Raw genomic sequence first — 17,998 nt, 5'->3', positions numbered from 1 at the left:
TGTTGTTTTACTCTGTGTCCTTCCACAACAGTCACCAAGAGTGCCCATCCCACTTGTTATCCGAGCACTTTAACACAGGTCCTCTGTTAGCCATTTATAAAGGCATGTGTCTTTGGAAACTAACAGAAGCCTTTCGAATATGTGTGTGTGTGTGTGTGTGTGCAGAAATATAGGTATGTCTCTGCATGTACCCCGGATACATGAGTACCCGGCTCATCAATGTCCTGCCACTCACTCCCAGACACATCTTCCTTGTGTTTGTGTCTCTGTGCTAGGGGTATGTGACCCCTAGCTGTCATCGTTAGACACATTGTCATCACACATAGATCTGATAACTCCTCTGTCACGTGTTCCTGTGTGTGTGTGTCCCCTCAAGGGACATAGTTGCATGTGGTCTTGTCCAGTGTCCTCTCCAGTTCTCTCTACAAAGGGACCCAGGTGCTGTGTGTGGTTGTGTGTGTATGTGTCCTCAAGGGACATAGTTGCTATGTGGTCTGTGTGTCCTCTCCACTTCTCTCTACAAAGGGACCCAGTTGCTGTGTGTGTGTGTGTGTGTCCTCAAGGGACACAGTTGCTATGTGGTCCGTGTGTCCTCTCCACTTCTCTCTACAAAGGGACCCAGTTGCTGTGTGTATGTGTGTGTGTGTCCTCAAGGGACATAGTTGCTATGTGGTCTGTCCGTGTGTCCTCTCCAGTTCTCTCAACAAAGGGACCCAGTTGCTATGTGTGTGTGTGTCCTCAAGGGACATAGTTGCTATGTGGTCTGTCCGTGTGTCCTCTCCACTTCTTTCTACAAAGGGACCCAGTTGCTGTGTGTATGTGTGTCTCCCTTCTATTTACATCTCTCAAGGGACACCGCTGTCGCTATGTGATCCGTCTCTGTGCCTCTTCCACTTTCATCTCTCCCCCCCCGAAGGGACCCCAGTTCCCGTGCAAGGGTGTGTGTGTGTATGTATGTGTCCGCCCGTCACGTGTATCTATGTGCAGCCCTAAATCCCGCTTTATCATTTTTTCCCCTTCCCTCCTTCCCCAATCACAGGTAACCTCCCTCCCCCCCCCCCAATCATATCCCACCACTTTCCCCCCGCCCTCACTTCTGTCAATATATCAATCTTTAGTCACCGAGCCTGTGTGTGTGTGTGTATATGTATAGTATAAACATTGTTTTGTGAACTGTGTGTGTGTGTGTGTGGTAAGCCACACCCATCTCTCCCCGCCCCCATTCCGGCTCCTCCTCCATTCCCCCCCCTCCTCACTGAAGGCGTCATTTGGTCTAACGCTTTTAAACGTCTATTATATAATGAAATAAATAATGATGATAATAATAATAATAATAATAATAATAATTCTTTCTTTATTAGCCACAAGGGCGATTTTATTATAACAATAATAAATGAATCTTAGTTGAAATAAAAAAAACAAACAATCAGTTTAAAACATTTGATGCTTTTCGTTGGTTATTCTCACCTTTTTTGTGTTGCATTAATTAAGGTTAATTAATTTGGTGTTGTCTTCTTTTATTGACCTTCTCTTGCTCTCTTTCTCTCTCTCTCTCTGTCTCTGTCTGTCTCTCTCTCTCTGTCTCTTTCTCTCTCTCTCTCTCTTTCTCTCTGTCTGTCTCTCTCACTCTCTCTTTCTCTCTGTCTGTCTCTCTCACTCTCTCTTTCTCTCTGTCTTCTCTCTCACTCTCTCTTTCTCTCTGTCTGTCTCTCTCTTTTTTTCCCCTGTCTCTCTCTTTTCTCTCTCTCTTTCCTCTCTCTCTTCTCCCTCTCTCTTTCTCCTTCTTTCCCCCCCCCCCCTCTTACCTCTCTCTCTTCTCTTCTGTCCTCTCTCCTCTCCTGTCTCTTTCTCTCTCTCTCTCTCTCTCTCTCTCCTCTTCCCTCCTCTCTCTCCTCTTTCTCTCTCTCTCCTCTTTCTCTCTGTCTGTCCTCTCTCTCACTCCTCTTCTCTTTCTCTCTGTCTGTCTCCTCTCACTCTTCTCTTCTCTCTGTCTTCTCTCTCTCACTCTCTCTCTTTCTGTCTGTCTCTCCCTTTTTCTTGTTTTCACTCTCCCTTTCCTCTTTTGTCTTCTGTTCCTGTCACGTCTTTTCTTCTCTCCTTCTCCCCTTCTGTCTCTTGTCTGTCGCTCCCTCCCTCGCTCCCCCTCTTACCCTCTCTCTTTGTCTCTGTCTGTCTCTCTCTCTCTGTCTCTTTCTCTCTCTCTCTCTCTTTCTCTCTCTCTCTCTCTTTCTCTCTGTCTGTCTCTCTCACTCTCTCTTTCTCTCTGTCTGTCTCTCTCACTCTCTCTTTCTCTCTGTCTGTCTCTCTCACTCTCTCTTTCTCTCTGTCTGTCTCTCTCACTCTCTCTCTGTGTCTGTCTGTCTCTCTCTTTTTCTCGCTCCCCCTCTTACCCTCTCTCTCTGTCTCTGTCTGTCTCTCTCTCTCTGTCTCTCTCTCTCTTTCTCTCTCTCTCTCTTTCTCTCTCTCTCTCTCTTTCTCTCTGTCTGTCTCTCTCACTCTCTCTTTCTCTCTGTCTGTCTCTCTCACTCTCTCTTTCTCTCTGTCTGTCTCTCTCACTCTCTCTCTGTGTCTGTCTGTCTCTCTTTTTCTCGCTCCCCCTCTTACCCTCTCTCTTTGTCTCTGTCTGTCTCTTTCTCTCTCTCAAGAAGTTTGTTTCCGAACCACTTGCTTCCAGGTTCAGTTCCACTCTGTGATGCCTAGGGGCATCCATAATTTGCAGTAAGCAACATTTATTAAACGTTATTACTGTTATTTCCTGCAAACAAAATGCACAAAAAAGCTACACGTTTGCATTATGTTATATATACAATGATAATAATAACGTTACCGTATACATTTTTACAAACGAAGAACGTTATATAGACCTCCTTGACTCAAGTTAGAGAAGGAGTGCGTATTATACACAAAGTTTAGGTTTTCCAGAGGTACAGCCCCTTAAAAATCCCCTGCATATTATACTCAAGAGCAGAGTATACTTGAGGATTTACGGTAATAAAAAGCATCTTAAATGATTAAATGTGTGTGTGGTATGTGTTATACAGATAACATGGAATTTGAACTCAGAACACAGTGGCAGATGAAATACTGCTAAGCATTTCACCCAGTGTGCTAACGTTTCTGCCAGCTTGCTGCCTTAACCATTTAGCATTTAACCCTTTAGTGTTCAGATTATTCTATCAAACATAATGCTTATTGATTTGAATTAATCATGCATTATCTTATATCTTCAAGATCTTGATGGTGTAATTACTTAATGTAGAATAACATTGTAGGGTAGGTGTGAGAGCCTGGATTTGGTCAGTTTGAACATAAAACAGGCAGAATACTTTTGGCCGGTTTAAATACTAAAGGGTTAAACCGGCCATATCCGGCCAAAAGTATTCTGCCTGTTTTATGTTCAAACTGGCCAGATCTGGTCTCTCACACCAACCCTACAATATCGTCTTAAAGATTAACAGCTTCCTCATCAAAATCTCATAGCTACAAGATAATGCATGATTAGTTCAAAACGATGTGGATAAAAATAGTATTAATTTTGGCAGAATAATGCGATCACTAAAGGGTTAATGTTCCAGCCATTACCGTCCCATCTTTGATTCAGGCATAGTGTATCTAAGACTACATTATCTAGTGTGTCATACATTTTAACTCAGTGGGATGTGATTTAAACCGGCCATATCCGGCCAAAAGTATTCTACCTGTTTTATGTGCAAACTGGCCAGATCTGGTCTCTCACACCAACCCTACAATATCGTCTTAAAAATTAAGTTACCTCATCAAAATCTCATAGCTACAAGATAATGCGAGATTAGTTCAAAACAATGTGGATAAAAAAGGATTAATTTTGGCAGAATAATGCGGACACTAAAGGGTTAAGCAAAACTTGCCTATTGTATCTAGCAAGTTGAGGGACCACATTGAAGCTGGTGTGTGTTCTTCTCCTCCTCTAATGAATGAAAGACCTTAAGGGGTCACAGAATGAAAACAAAACAAACATGTCATTGAAAAGTGAACAATTTTATTAAAATACATACATACTTACACACAAACATACATACATACACTCATACACATATATAGCTATATGTGTGTGTACATTTATGCATTACTATACACGTGTTTCAGTAAGCCAGCAGCACATTTCCTCAGTATTTCATCAAAAAATTTCACAGTTGTGGTGTGTCATTAAATACTCACATAGAGATGGTACCATAAATCCAACTTCCTTCATCGGGGCGGAAAACTGACAAACGGTGCCGCCAGTGTTTGCTCCCAAAGGAAGCTTGACTTATGGTAATATGTCCATGTGACTATTCACCAGTTGCATACCCATGACTTTGCACATTCCATCTGTATATATATATATACACACACACACACATTCCATCTGTATATATATATATATACACACACACACACATCATTACATACATATACACACACTCATGTATACATATATACACACACATATATGTACATATACACACACACATATATATATATATATTATGTATATATATATATATATATATTATATATATATATATATATATATATACATCATATGTACACATATACACACACACACACACACATATATATATATATATATATATATAACATCCATTCTCACGTGTGTAACAGGCTTAACCCTCCTCCACAGTTTTTTTTCTTTTTTCTTATAAAAGGACAATGTTTAGGAACTGGAAATATTTTATTATGGAGTGGCAGGGATGGATAGGATAAGAAGCCTCTCATGGTGTTGGTAGGGGTTTGTCACAGTGTTAATCAAATAAGGATCAAGTTTAAGGGGACGCTTAACCATCAACAGTTCAGTCCATCTGGCTGTAAGATGGTGCCACAGCGCAATAGAATGTCTTGCGTCTGAGTAGGTCTGAAAGAAATCTTTAGTCTGATATCTCTAGAAGATCTGTTATGTGATATCTGTTGGAGATCTGCAGGATATCTATAGTTCACATCTGTAGGTTGATGTTGGTAGGACAGTGTCTCTTGATGTCTATAGATTGACAATTTTAGTTCATTAATAGGCTGACTTTTGGATGCTGATGTCAGTTGAACATCTGCAGGTTGACATCTGCAGGACATCTATAAGTTGACACCAGTAGGACATATCTTGTTGATATCTGCAAGAGATCTGTAGGTTGAGAGTAATAGGATATCCATTGGTTGACAGCTGTTCATTGACAACTGCAGAGTGACTACTGTTGGTTGACAGCTCTTGATTGACAACTGCTGGTTGGCAGCGGTTGATTGACAAATGCTAGCTAGCAGCTGATGATTGACAATTGCTGTTGGTTGACAACTGTTGGACAACAGCTGGAAATTGACAATTGCCATTTGACAACTGTCAGACAACAGCTGTTAGTTGACAGCTGGAAATTGACAATTGCTGTTTGACAGCTGTTGGTTGACAACTGTAGGTTGTCATGTGTTGGAAAAAGGTGGAATAGGGTAATAACTCGAAAGGTTTGATTTTGTGAGGAGTAAAGGAAGAAGAGTGGGGGATGATGTGACAGGAGAGAGTAGAGATGGAATGTGGAATGGGTTTGATATCTGAGATGGAAATGAAACTGGATACTGATGTCTGTGGTGGTGATGAGGACGCTAACATGCTGTTACTTCATGAAAGTATATCAAAATTAAGTTGTCCATCTGTGTTTGCAAGTCTACTTTGAGGTACACTCACGAAATGCTCCTACATTCACTGACTCATACTAACACTCACTCAGTCACACTCACTCTCACTCTCACTCACCACTCACATTCATTCAGTTAACCTCATGCCCTCACTCAATCCCAATAACATACACACACATGCACACACACATATACTTTCTCACACACACTCATACATACATATACTCACACACACATGCACATATATACACTCACACACACACTCATGTATGTATATGGTTTCTCACACACACACATGCACTCAATCCTTTTTTCCCCCTCCAGGGGTCATTCACTCCTATAAGTCAGCATCAACAACAACAACAATAACAACACCACATTATCTCACTGCTCCACCCCTCCCCCCTCTCACCAACCCCCACCTCCACTGATTCAAAGGGTGACGGCAGCGGCAGCAGTGGTGGTCGTGGGTGGAGACGAGATGTTCGTTGACCCTCAACTCGGTATTCCTCCCAGCTGCTTCAACATGCTATGCAGGTTGACTTGATTGTGGTCCAGTGATTCGGCGATTGCGTGTTCAATCTTCAGCTCCGGCAGCCCCAGGTTGTATTTGCTGTTGCTGGCGTGGACAAGGCTCCAGACGTCGTCGAGGGGGAGGAAACCTGTGTCGGCGGGTAAGCCGGGGGGCAGTTTGGAAAAAGAGATAAAAAGAGAGAAATATGTTAGAGAAGGAAGGAGACGGAGATGAGAAAAAAACTGTTAAAATCGAACTGCACTCTTCAAAACTTGCACTAAGAATAAGCACCAGGTAAAATTACTACCTGCTTTTCTAGCAAGTTGATGATGCAGGTAGTTTATCCCATTCCCCCCCCCTCTGACTTTTGGTTCATGCAAAAAACTGCATCATTTATGGGAGGACCCAATATGTATATCTATATTCTTTTACTTGTTTCAGTCATTTGACTGCGGCCATGCTGGAGCACTGCCTTTAGTCGAGGAAATCGACCCCAGGACTTATTCTTTGTAAGCCCAGTACTTATTCTATCGGTCTCATTTGCCGAACCGCTAAGTGACGGGGACATAAACACACCAGCATCAGTTGTCAAGCAATGCTAGGGGGACAAACACAGACACACAAACACATACGTATATATATATACATATATACGACAGGCTTCTTTCAGTTTCCGTCTACCAAATCCACTCACAAGGCTTTGGTCGGCCCGAGGCTATAGTAGAAGACACTTGCCCAAGGTGCCATGCAGTGGGACTGAACCCGGTACCATGTGGTTGGTAAACAAGCTACTTACCACACAGCCACTCCTGCGCCTATATATATATATATATATATATATATATATATTCTTTTATTATTTTACTTGTTTCAGTCATTCGACTGCGGCCATGCTGGAGCACTGCCTTTAGTCGAGCAAATCGACTGTAGGACTTATTCTTTGTAAGCCTAGTACTTATTCTATTGGTCTCTTCTGCCGAACCACTAAGTTACTGGGACGTAAACACACCAGCATTGGTTGTCAAACGATGTTGGGGGGACAAACACACACACGCACACACACACACTTACACGCTCACATGCACACACACACACACATACTGTACCTGCATGGTCCGAGTCTTGAGCATAAAGTCTGTTGGCCAGTTTCATAAACCTGTCAAACCAACTTCCATCGTCAGCAATGATCCCTGTCTGTGCTTTCAGTGTCCCCATGGGGTCCTGTTGTAGGAAAAAAGGGTCCAGAATTAAACATAGCAGAGGCTAGAATATCTGGGTCCCATATATGGATTGGGGCAGCATGATAAATCTCCCTCAAATCACACCCTACTCTCTTATCTATGTATATATGTATGTATGAGCCAATGAGGGAGACCTCCACATGGTAGCTAGACCTGGTAGAAATAGCAGCCAAATCTCCCTCAAATCACACCCTACTGTCTTATCTATGTATGTATGAGCCAATGAGGGAGTCCTCTACATGGTGGCTAGACCCGGTAGAAATAGCAGCCAAATCTCCCTCAAATCACACCCTACTGTCTTATCTATGTATGTATGAGCCAATGAGGGAGTCCTCTACATGGTGGCTAGACCCGGTAGAAATAGCAGCCAAATCTCCCTCAAATCACACCCTACTATCTTATCTATGTGTATATGTATGTATGAGCCAATGAGGGAGTCCTCTACATGGTAGGATGACCTGGTAGAAATAGCAGCCAAATCTTCCTCAAATCACACCCTACTGTCTTATCTATGCGTATTTGTATGTATGAGCCAATGAGGGAGACCTCTACATGGTAGCTAGACCTGGTAGAAAGAGTAGCAAGATATGATTCAAACTACCCCACTGTCATACACACACATGCACATGTATTATATGATCTGGTTCCTGTTCCCTACAATAGCTAGCTGAGGTATGGTAACAGAAGGGAAGATGAGAGATAAACCTCCACCTGGATAGGACACCAGTCTCTCACAAGTACCGTTCCCCCCATCCCTTAGGTAAACTGAGGTAATGTAGAATATAGTGTATTGCCATAGATATATGGTAAACTGCAAGAGGTAGATATTGAACTCAGGTCTGTTCCATTACTCGTCAGTCTTTTCAACCACTCATCAAGCTTTATTCTCCCGCACTGATCAATCGAACTAAGCAAAACATAAACTTACTGTACACCTGTCACCGTAATTAGGGGACAAACCCCTAGCCATTTGTTCACCATCTTTCAGCCGTGATTTATCTTCGTCTTTCTGATGTTGTGGGGTGTTTCTTTCCCTGTTTCCGTCCATTCGTTTGTTTGAGGGTAAGCCGGCAGCTAAGAGAGACTACAAAGAGAACACGGACCAACAAATTGTTAGGCAAGAACAGTCTGACAAATGTATATGTGTATATATATGTTTATGTATATATATATATATATATATATATATATATATACAATTGAGATAGGGGTTGTAAATGCAACCCTCTATGGGATAACGTGTATCCAATATACTGGTAATTGATATTTGATTTAGATGTATTTCTCCATTTTCTTATCTTGTATATATATATAAAGGGAAAGTTTATGAAAATAAACAAGATGAAGACAGGTGGTGTACAAAACAATCAGATGTATTATTATAGTGCTCAGGAATAGAAAAAGTCTTTTATGTTTCGAGCCTATGCTCTTCTACAGAAAGATACACAGAAAGAAACAAGGAGAGAAAAAAAAATGTGTGTAGTGGCTAACGATCTATCTATATTAAATTGTGCATGTTTTTTGTTTCATATATATATTTATACTTTTGACTGTACTTTATAATCTCTGACGAGGCCTAAGGATATATATAAGTACCTCATTGTCAATTGCCTACCACTTCATTACACTTGACTTATATAGGCACAATGAGTTACTAATTTCCATAGGCTGAAACAGCTGTAAGTGATTTTAATACTTTATATTCATGTTTTTTAATAACTACTTGTATTCTTATCTTAGATGCATTGAATTTTAATGTATATATATATGTTATTAAGCTTCTCATTTTTGTTAAATGAATAAATAATTCAACATTCTAATATCCGAAAGTTGATGAACACACTAAATTGTTTCTCCATTTTCTTATTTGTATTATAAATTACTGGTAAAATATTTCTTTACCTTCACCCATCTAATACAATAAGTGAGTTTATTGCATTGCAATTAAAAACAACACTTGTGTATTAAGAATTTGGGTCTTATGCCAACAGTATATTGGATAAGTATTATCCCTTAGTGGGTTGGATCCACACCCCCTAACTTACTTTGTGGAATATATATATATATAAACATCATCATCATTTACCGTCTGCTTTCCATTCTAGCATGGGTTGGACGTTTCAACCGGGGGTCTGGGAAGCCCGAAGGCTGCACCAGGCCAGTCAGATCTGGCAGTGTTTCTATGGCTGGATGCACTTCCTAACACCAACCACTCCGAGAGTGTAGTGGGTGGTTTTTATGTGCCACCTGCACAGGTGCCAGACGAGGCTGGCGAATGGCCATGCTCGGATGGTGTTTTTTACGTGCCAATATATATATATATATATATATATATATATATATAAGAGACCAAAGTGTACGTACGTTGCTATATCTTTCTATATATTAAATACAAAATGGGACAAGAATGCAAAACATCCAAACAGTTAGATGATACAAAAAAAGGGACAACAAAACATCCAGATAGACGATACAAAGAAAACAAGGATGGGTCATTACATTTGACGGAATAATCTGAACCCTAAAGGGTTAAAATAGGGACCAATGAGGGAGCTACTATGTAGTCACTTAACCTTACACAATGTAACAGCTAAATATCTAGCTCCCTACTGTCATTAACCCTTTAGTGTGTAAACCAGCCATATCCAGGGACCAAATATTCTACTTCTTTTATGGTCAAACTGGCCAGATCCAGCCTCTCACACCTACCCTACAATGTCATTCTAAAAATAAACAATCACATTATTGAAATCTCCAAGCTGTGAGATAATCCAGGGTTAATTAAAAGCAATGTGAATAAATAAGGGTCACGTTTGATAGAGTAGTCTGAATGCTAAGGGGTTGAAAACCCTCTCACCTGTTCTCTTGTTGGCAACACCTTTTGCGTTACATCCCTAGGCGACTGTGTAGCTTTTGGCCAGTTTGGTAACGGTGCCAGGTAGTTCTTAGCGTACTCCAGTGGCCTTTTGCTGGAAGGAATCCTGAGTCCGGTGTGGATCGGTTGCACACGTTCTAGGAACGAGATGAACTTGTGCCAACTGCAAAACAAAAAAACCCCGAATACATTGAAGGAAGGAAACAAAACAATTCACAGGAACCTGCGAGGGTTTGAATCTGTATTTAGTGAGGGCAAGCAGTCCAGGAAGAATAAATTAGATTAAATTGTTCTTTTACACTCTCTTTATGTTTATGTTACCTCTACCCAATCTCCAGTTCTGTTCCTCTACCCCCATGCCACCCAGAACTCACCCTGATGCCTCATCTTCATCATCTTTATTTCTCTTTCCATCTCCACCCTTATCATTCCCACCCATCGCTTCTGTAATGTGGGTAGCCATGTGGACCCTCTCAACTGGTAAAAGGTAAAATTACATTCTGAGGCATGGCCTCAGAAGGTAACTTTTATATGCGCAGGAGTGGCTGTGTGGTAAGTAGCTTGCTTACCAGCCACATGGTTCTGGGTTCAGTCCCACTGCGTGGCACCTTGGGCAAGTGTCTTCTACTATAGCCTCGGCCAGACCAAAGCCTTGTAAGTGGATTTGGTAGACGGAAACTGAAAAGAAGCCCATCGTATATATGTATGTATATATATATATATATATATAAATATATATTTATGTCTGTGTTTGTGTGTGTGTATGTTTGTGAGTATGTGATATGTACGTGTGCATGATATATAATTGTATGTGTGTGTGTATGTATCTATGAATCTGTGTGTGTGTGCATGCGTGTATTTGTGTGTATGTGTGTGGTGTATGTGTGAGTGTGGGGGGTTGTGTGTGTGTGTGTGTGTGTGTGTGGTGTATGTGAGTGTGTGTGTGTGTGTGTGTGTGTGACTTACCTATACTGTCCATTGCTAACATCACAGCATCGGTAAAGAATGTCGTCCAGCAGAGACTCACTGACCGGAATCGAATTTCGGTAACAAACACGTTTAATCTGAAACGAAGACACAACAAGACATTCAGACAAAATTGTCAGCCGTGGCGCCATCTGGTGAATAAGTTTTGATCCTTATGATCGTCAATGATCTTGGGGTTTGTATCTTGGAGGATATGTTCTGGAGTCTTCTATGACAATGGCAGACTGACCAATGTCTTCCAGGAAGAATTTTGGAAGAAGGAAATTGTCAAGGAAGCTTGTTTGAGTGAAGATTAGTCTTTTAGTTAAATTACAGTACATTTCTAGATTCACACACACGTGCATGTGCAGCAGGCTTCTTTCAGTTTCCATCTACCAATTCCACTGACAAGGCTTTGATCAGCCTGGAACATCTTTGACTGTGGGTCTGCTGGGTTAAGCTGGACCAACCAGGGGCAAAACAATAGCAGACAACAACAACCATTGATACATGGAAGCACTCCGTCGGTTACAACGACGAGGGTTCCGGTTGATCCGAATCAACGGAACAGCCTGCTCATGAAATTAACGTGTAAGTGGCTGAGCACTCCACAGACACATGTACCCTTTACGTAGTTCTCGGGGATATTCAGCATGACACAGAGAGTGACAAGGCCGGCCCTTTGAAATACAGGTACAACAGAAACAGGAAGAAGAGTGAGAGAAGTTGTGGTGAAAGAGTACAACAGGGATCACCACCATCCCCTGCCGGAGCCTCGTGGAGCTTTAGTGTTTTCGCTCAATAAACACTCACAACGGCCCGGTCTGGATCGAAACCAAACCGCGATTCTATGACCGCGAGTCCGCTCCCTAACCGCTGGGCCATTGCGCCTCCACTTAACCATTGATACAACCCTTGAAGAAATAAAAAATCCACCCTGGTCCCTACCTGATCGGCCGAAAGGGTCTCTCTGTGATTTCGATCTTCGGTTTGGAAGCTGGAGGTCAACTTGTCAAAATTTATGTTGTAGTTGACCTGTCGTAGTTCTCGTTCAACAGCGCGAATTAGTTTAGCAATGTCCTGGTCAGGCAAAGGAGATTCCCCTTTTGGACTGGTCATGGAAGGAAAGCACAAACATACAGCAGCTTAGATACATTTAATATATACTTGGACACAGGCATAAACAAACATATATACAAAGGGGTACTGGAAAGTTCTTGTCTTTGGGTAAAAGAGAAAATAGAGGAGGATCAGTTAATTATGATTTTATTCAACATATTCCCCTCTCAGATTCACACACTTATTGCAGGGGTCCTTCAGTTTTTCTAAACCCTGTTAAAGAACTCAGAAGTTTAGGCCTCCAACCAGGAACTTCTCAGCACCCACTTGTATATATATATATATATAAAGTAGGGAGCTGAAATTTCCTGGCTTTGGGTAAAAGAAAATACATGAGAATCAGTTAATTATGATTTTATTTAACATATTCTCCTCTAAGGTTCACACACTTACTACAGGGGCCCTTCAGTTTTTCTAAGCCCTGTAAAAGAACTTAGAAGGCTGGGCCTCTGACCAGGCCTTTCACAACACCCTTAAAACAATAAGGAAGTTTGCAGCACTCCCTCACATGTCCAATCCACACTGTAAAGTGGTTGGCATTTGGAAGGGCAGCCAGTCGTAGAAACAACACCAAAACTGATCTCACCTCTGCTGGGGTCACGTAAAAAGCACTCAGTCCACTTTATGGGGTGATTGGTGTTAGGAAGAGCATCCAGATGTAAAAACCGTGCCAAAATAGACACAGAAGTATAGTGCAGGCCTCTGCCTGGCCAGCTCCTGTCTAACCATCCAATCCATGCCAGCATGGAGGGTGGGTGTTAAATGATGATGATGATGATGATGATATATATGTGTATGTATGTATGTATGTGTGTGTGTATGTATGTATGTCTCTTCTATTTTTAAAAATTATTGTAAATCTTCTTCCACTGATGAGGGAGCCAGTTTCCAACAAAGATACAAGGCTCCATCTCTGGAACGTAGTTAACTCAGACAAATTCACATTTGGAACTTGAGAAAAGTCTTGCATATTTTTACTGTTCCACTCACAGATTGCACTTGTAGTGTACGAATCTACCGGTCAATTTCTCTTTCTGAAAATCCCAGTTTATCCAGATTCCCCTTTAAGCGTTTACTAAAATATTACCACAATCCAACTGCCACCACCGCCACCACCACCAGTGGGAACATGTACCCCACCTTATGAAAAACAGAACTAAACCTGTCGGACCAGTGGTACTCCAGCATGGTCACACTCCAGTCAAAATGAGACTAATCAAAGCCGAAACGATAACCAAATCTTTGACTCACAGATCTCCTGGTTTTTCAAGATTATTGTTGAAATATTTTGGTGGAGAATCTTCCGGTTGTTGCAACTGGCTGAGAATGGAATTCTTTTCAATATGGTTTCTTACAACACTGCAATGAAAAAAAAAAGAAAAAAAAAACAACATAAAAATAGCCATCTCTGTCATATTAAATGTATAAACACTGTCAAAAGCCCAGTTACTGCAGCATTTGTCTTGAGATAAAGTCTCTTATGGCACAGGAGCGGATGTGTGGTAAGTAGCTTGTTTACCAACCACATGGTTCCGGGTTCAGTCCCACTGCGTGGCACCTTGGGCAGGTGTCTTCTACTATAGCCTTGGGCCGACCAAAGTCTTGTGAGTGGATTTGGTAGACGGAAACTGAAAGAAGCCCGTTATATTGTAATATATATATATATATATATATAATATATATATATATATAGATATATATATATATATATATATATATATATATATATGTGCATGTGTGTGTTTTGTGGTCTGTGTTTGTCCCCCTAGCATTGCTTGACAACCGATGCTGGTGTGTTTATGTCCCCGTTACTTAGTGTTTTGGCAAAAAGAGACCGATAGAATAAGTACTGGGCTTACAAAAGAATAAGTCCCGGGGTCAAGTTGCTCGACTAAAGGCGGTGCTCCAGCATGGCCGCAGTCAAATGACTGAAACAAGTAAAAGAGTAAAGAGTATGGATTTGCTATGTTACAAACACAGTAAATATTGGGGAGTGATGAAAATATATTCCGACAGTAGCTAGCAAGAGCAATGTGTCTTCCCAACCACATGGTTCCGGGTTCAGTCCCACTGCATGCCACCTTGGGCAAGTGTCTTCTACAATAGCCTCAGGCTGACCAAAGCCTTGTGAGTGGATTTGGTAGATGGAAACTAAAAGAAGCCCATCATGTGTGTGTGTGTGTGTGTGTGTGTGTGTGTATGCTCTTTTACTCTTTTACTCTTTTACTTGTTTCAGTAATTTGACTGCGGCCATGCTGGAGCACCACCTTTAATCGGGGAACTCGACCCCGGGACTTATTCTTTGTAAGCCCAGTACTTATTCTATCGGCCTCTTTTGCCGAACCGCTAAGTGATGGGGACATAAACACACCAGCATCAGTTGTCAAGCAATGCTAGGGGGACAAACACAGACACACAAACACACACACGTATATATATATATACATATATATACGATGGGCTTCTTTCAGTTTCCGTCTACCAAATTCACTGCTCTCACACACACACACACACAAACAGTATACATATTAGTATAACTTACTTGCTGTTGTGTCCAAACTTTAGCGCTGCACCAAACAGAGAGAGTATTTTCTCATAATTGACCAACCCTGGATAGTCTTTGGCCACAAATAAAGATGCCGCAAGTCTGAGAGTGTCTGTTGAAATGGTTACCTGGATACACGTGTCAGAAGAAAAGCAGAGACATTTGGGATGTTAAAATATTTTGGAATTTAAAAAAGGTAGGAGGAGGGTGCGTATAACAAGGTGAATAGGATTGTGTTGTAGTGGTGATGTGGGGTGTTGGCGATGATGATGATGATGATGATGGGGGCAATGAAAATGATGATGATGATGATGGGGGCAATGACGATAATGATGATGATGATGATGACAATGACGATGATGATGATGGTGATGATGATGACAATGACGATGATGATGATGATGATAAAGATGACAATGATGATGATGATGATGATGATGATGATGATGATAATAATGATGATGATGATGGGGGCAATGACGATAATGATGATGATGATGAAGTTGATGATTATAATGCTGATGATGGTGATGATAGTGATGACGACGACGACGACAATGATGATGATGGGTGGGGATGATGAAGATGGTGATGATGATAATGACAATCCAGTACTGACCTTCATTTTCGACAGTGTGAAACTGATGTCCTGGAGCCGGCACCAGCCGGTCAGTCGGCGGTCAAACGTACACAGCATCATGTAGATTTCCCTGAGTACGTTCGGGTGGACGGTGGCCAGTTCATCGTGCAGCATCTTCATCAGTTTTATCTCCGTGTCCGCGTTGAGCCGGAGTGGTTCGGACGGTAGATATGGAAGTTTCGGCAATAGTCCTAGTAAGTACTGCCGGTCACTGATGTGGTCAGCATGAGCCGCATGAAGCACGTGGAGTGCGGCGCCGTCCTCGGTGGTGCTAGCACTGTTGTTGACCGAAGCAGCAGGGGTGGTCATGGCGTTATTGTTGACGGTCACTAAATTCTGCTGAGGGTGGTCAGTTTGTGTGTTGCTGTCCGTGAATACATCATGCTGAATGTCCAGAGAAAGCTGCTGCTGTCGTTGGCTCTCAGCGGTGACCCCTGGGGCCACTGACCGCTGCTGTTGCTGCAGGTGTTGTTGGCGCGTGAGGTAATTCGGGTCCTCGGTTTTGCCGAGGTAACCCGAGCTGTGTTCTCGGCCGTTCATGAAATCCTTGCGAGGTAATGTCCAGCACTCCGGCTCAAAGACGGTCGACATCTGGTTCTTGGTGCGGTACCGTGCGATTGGAGGCAGGGTGCTGTAGGGGCTGAGCTTCATGGTTTTGGAATCGGGTCGAAACCCAAGAGGGGTCTTCCGCATCAGATTGGGAGAGCTGTTGCCCTGGAAGGTAAGAAGAGACAACTGCAAGTACAGGAGAGAGAAAATATGGATAGGAAATAGCAGTCAAATTTCCCTCAAGTCACACTATTGTCTTTAAAAAGGATATAAAAAACAATGAAGTCATAAATACATAAAATAAACACAGGATGGTCATGGCTAGAATGCTTTTGATCATGTATATAGAAATATATATGTACTAGCAGTATCGCCCGGCGTTGCTCGGGTTTGTAAGGGAAATAACTATATAAGCATTTTTAGAGAGTTACTTCCCTTATATAAAACCGAGTAAAAAATGCATTAAAAAAACGAAAAAATGATGGTAATATATATTTATATTTATATAATCTTATATTAAACTCTGTACTCAGCTAAGACTTGATAGAGTTACCTGCTCCTGAATTAACCCGAATGTGACCAAATCCTCCTCAACCACAACCAGCAAAACGTATCCTTTGAATTATGCATTCAGTCTACCTGAACAGGCTTCATTACAGTTTCCACTATACCCGATTTCACCGACAAAGAATGGATCACCCGGAGGCTATAGTAAAATAAACATTTGCCCAAAATGCTGAGCCTTGAGATTGAACCCAAGATCTCAGGGTTACGAAGTGGACCTCCGAACCCTTGATTACACAAACACCCTTAAAATATGTTGATAAACAGAGGGGAAAATGATAACATTATGAGTGTGGTGTGACCCTGTTGAATAGGTCAGTGATGTGAAGGCAATCATCCCTTACCTGTGAATCTTCATTAGTGTTTGCCTGAAGAAGGGTTGGGTTGATTTGTGTGGGTTTATCTGAAATGGGGTCAAGGGCTAACAAACGCCTGGAACTTCTGTAACCTTTGAAATGGCTGGAAAAAAAAGAAGAATTGTTCATTAATTAGACATGTATCCACTTTTCCTTGACTTTTTACGCACGCATGTGTGGTAAGTAGCTTGTTTACCAACCACATGGTTCCGGGTTCAATAGGTGCTGGAGTGGCTGTGTGGTAAGTAGCTTGTCTATCAACCACGTGGTTCCGGGTTCAATAGGCGCTGGAGTGGCTGTGTGGTAAGTAGCTTGTCTATCAACCACATGGTTCCGGGTTCAATAGGTGCAGGAGTGGCTGTGTGGTAAGTAGCTTGTCTATCAACCACATGGTTCCGGGTTCAGTCCCACTGCATGGCACGTTGGGCAAGTGTCTTCTATTATAGCCTCGGGCCGACCAAAGCCTTGTGAGTGGATTTGGTAGATGGAAACTGAAAGAAGCCCGTCGTATATATGTATATATATATATACGTGTGTGTGTTTGTGTGTCTGTGTTTGTCCCCCAGCTTCGCTTGACAACCGATGCTGGTGTGTTTATGTCCCCGTCACTTAGCGGTTTGGCAAAAGACACCGATAGAATAAGTACTGGGCTTACAAAGAATAAGTCCCGGGGTCGAGTTCCTCGATTAAAGGCGGTGCTCCAGCATGGCCGCAGTCAAATTACTGAAACAAGTAAAAGAGTAAAAGAGTAAAAGAGCATACACACACACACACACACACACACACACACACATGATGGGCTTCTCTCAGTTTCCGTCTACCAAATCCACTCACAAGGCTTTGGTCAGCCTGAGGCTATAGTAGAAGATACTTGCCTGAGGTGCCACGCAGTGGGATTGAACCCGGAACCATGGCTTTGAGAAGCAAGCTTCTTGCCACGCAGCCATGATGATTATATGTGTGTGTGTGTG

At 42.0% G+C, this 17,998-nt stretch overlaps 1 protein-coding gene and 1 long non-coding RNA gene across 4 annotated transcripts in view; one reads left to right on the top strand and one right to left on the bottom strand.

Annotated features, from left to right (window-relative positions):
* Positions 1-45: 45 nt before the first annotated feature.
* On the top strand, positions 46-14,092 carry LOC118768637. Of its 2 annotated transcripts, XR_005004423.1 has the most exons (3): positions 48-365; positions 439-1,187; positions 14,067-14,092. It is a non-coding gene; the product is annotated as an uncharacterized LOC118768637 (long non-coding RNA). The 2 variants fall into 2 exon arrangements; XR_005004422.1 differs by lacking the exon at positions 14,067-14,092 and having other exon boundaries at positions 46-365; positions 439-1,410.
* LOC115226750 overlaps positions 4,533-17,998 on the bottom strand; it is a 25,687-nt gene continuing 12,221 nt past the window's right edge. For both annotated transcript variants that reach the window (XM_036515482.1, XM_029797770.2), the window contains exons 3-12: positions 17,016-17,130; positions 15,538-16,272; positions 14,916-15,046; positions 13,625-13,732; positions 12,203-12,365; positions 11,255-11,352; positions 10,271-10,451; positions 8,342-8,497; positions 7,279-7,393; positions 4,533-6,320 (exon numbers count right to left, since the gene is read on the bottom strand). In XM_036515482.1, the coding sequence (XP_036371375.1) occupies positions 6,154-6,320; positions 7,279-7,393; positions 8,342-8,497; positions 10,271-10,451; positions 11,255-11,352; positions 12,203-12,365; positions 13,625-13,732; positions 14,916-15,046; positions 15,538-16,272; positions 17,016-17,130 (1,969 nt within the window). In that variant the 3' untranslated portion in view covers positions 4,533-6,153. The remainder of the gene's footprint in view (positions 6,321-7,278; positions 7,394-8,341; positions 8,498-10,270; positions 10,452-11,254; positions 11,353-12,202; positions 12,366-13,624; positions 13,733-14,915; positions 15,047-15,537; positions 16,273-17,015; positions 17,131-17,998) is intronic.

This window comes from Octopus sinensis, linkage group LG30 (assembly GCF_006345805.1).
Source record: "Octopus sinensis linkage group LG30, ASM634580v1, whole genome shotgun sequence".
NCBI lineage: Eukaryota > Metazoa > Mollusca > Cephalopoda > Octopoda > Octopodidae > Octopus > Octopus sinensis.
The sequence above is the reverse complement of the archived record's forward strand: the minus strand, read 5'-3'. Positions and strand labels throughout refer to the sequence as shown.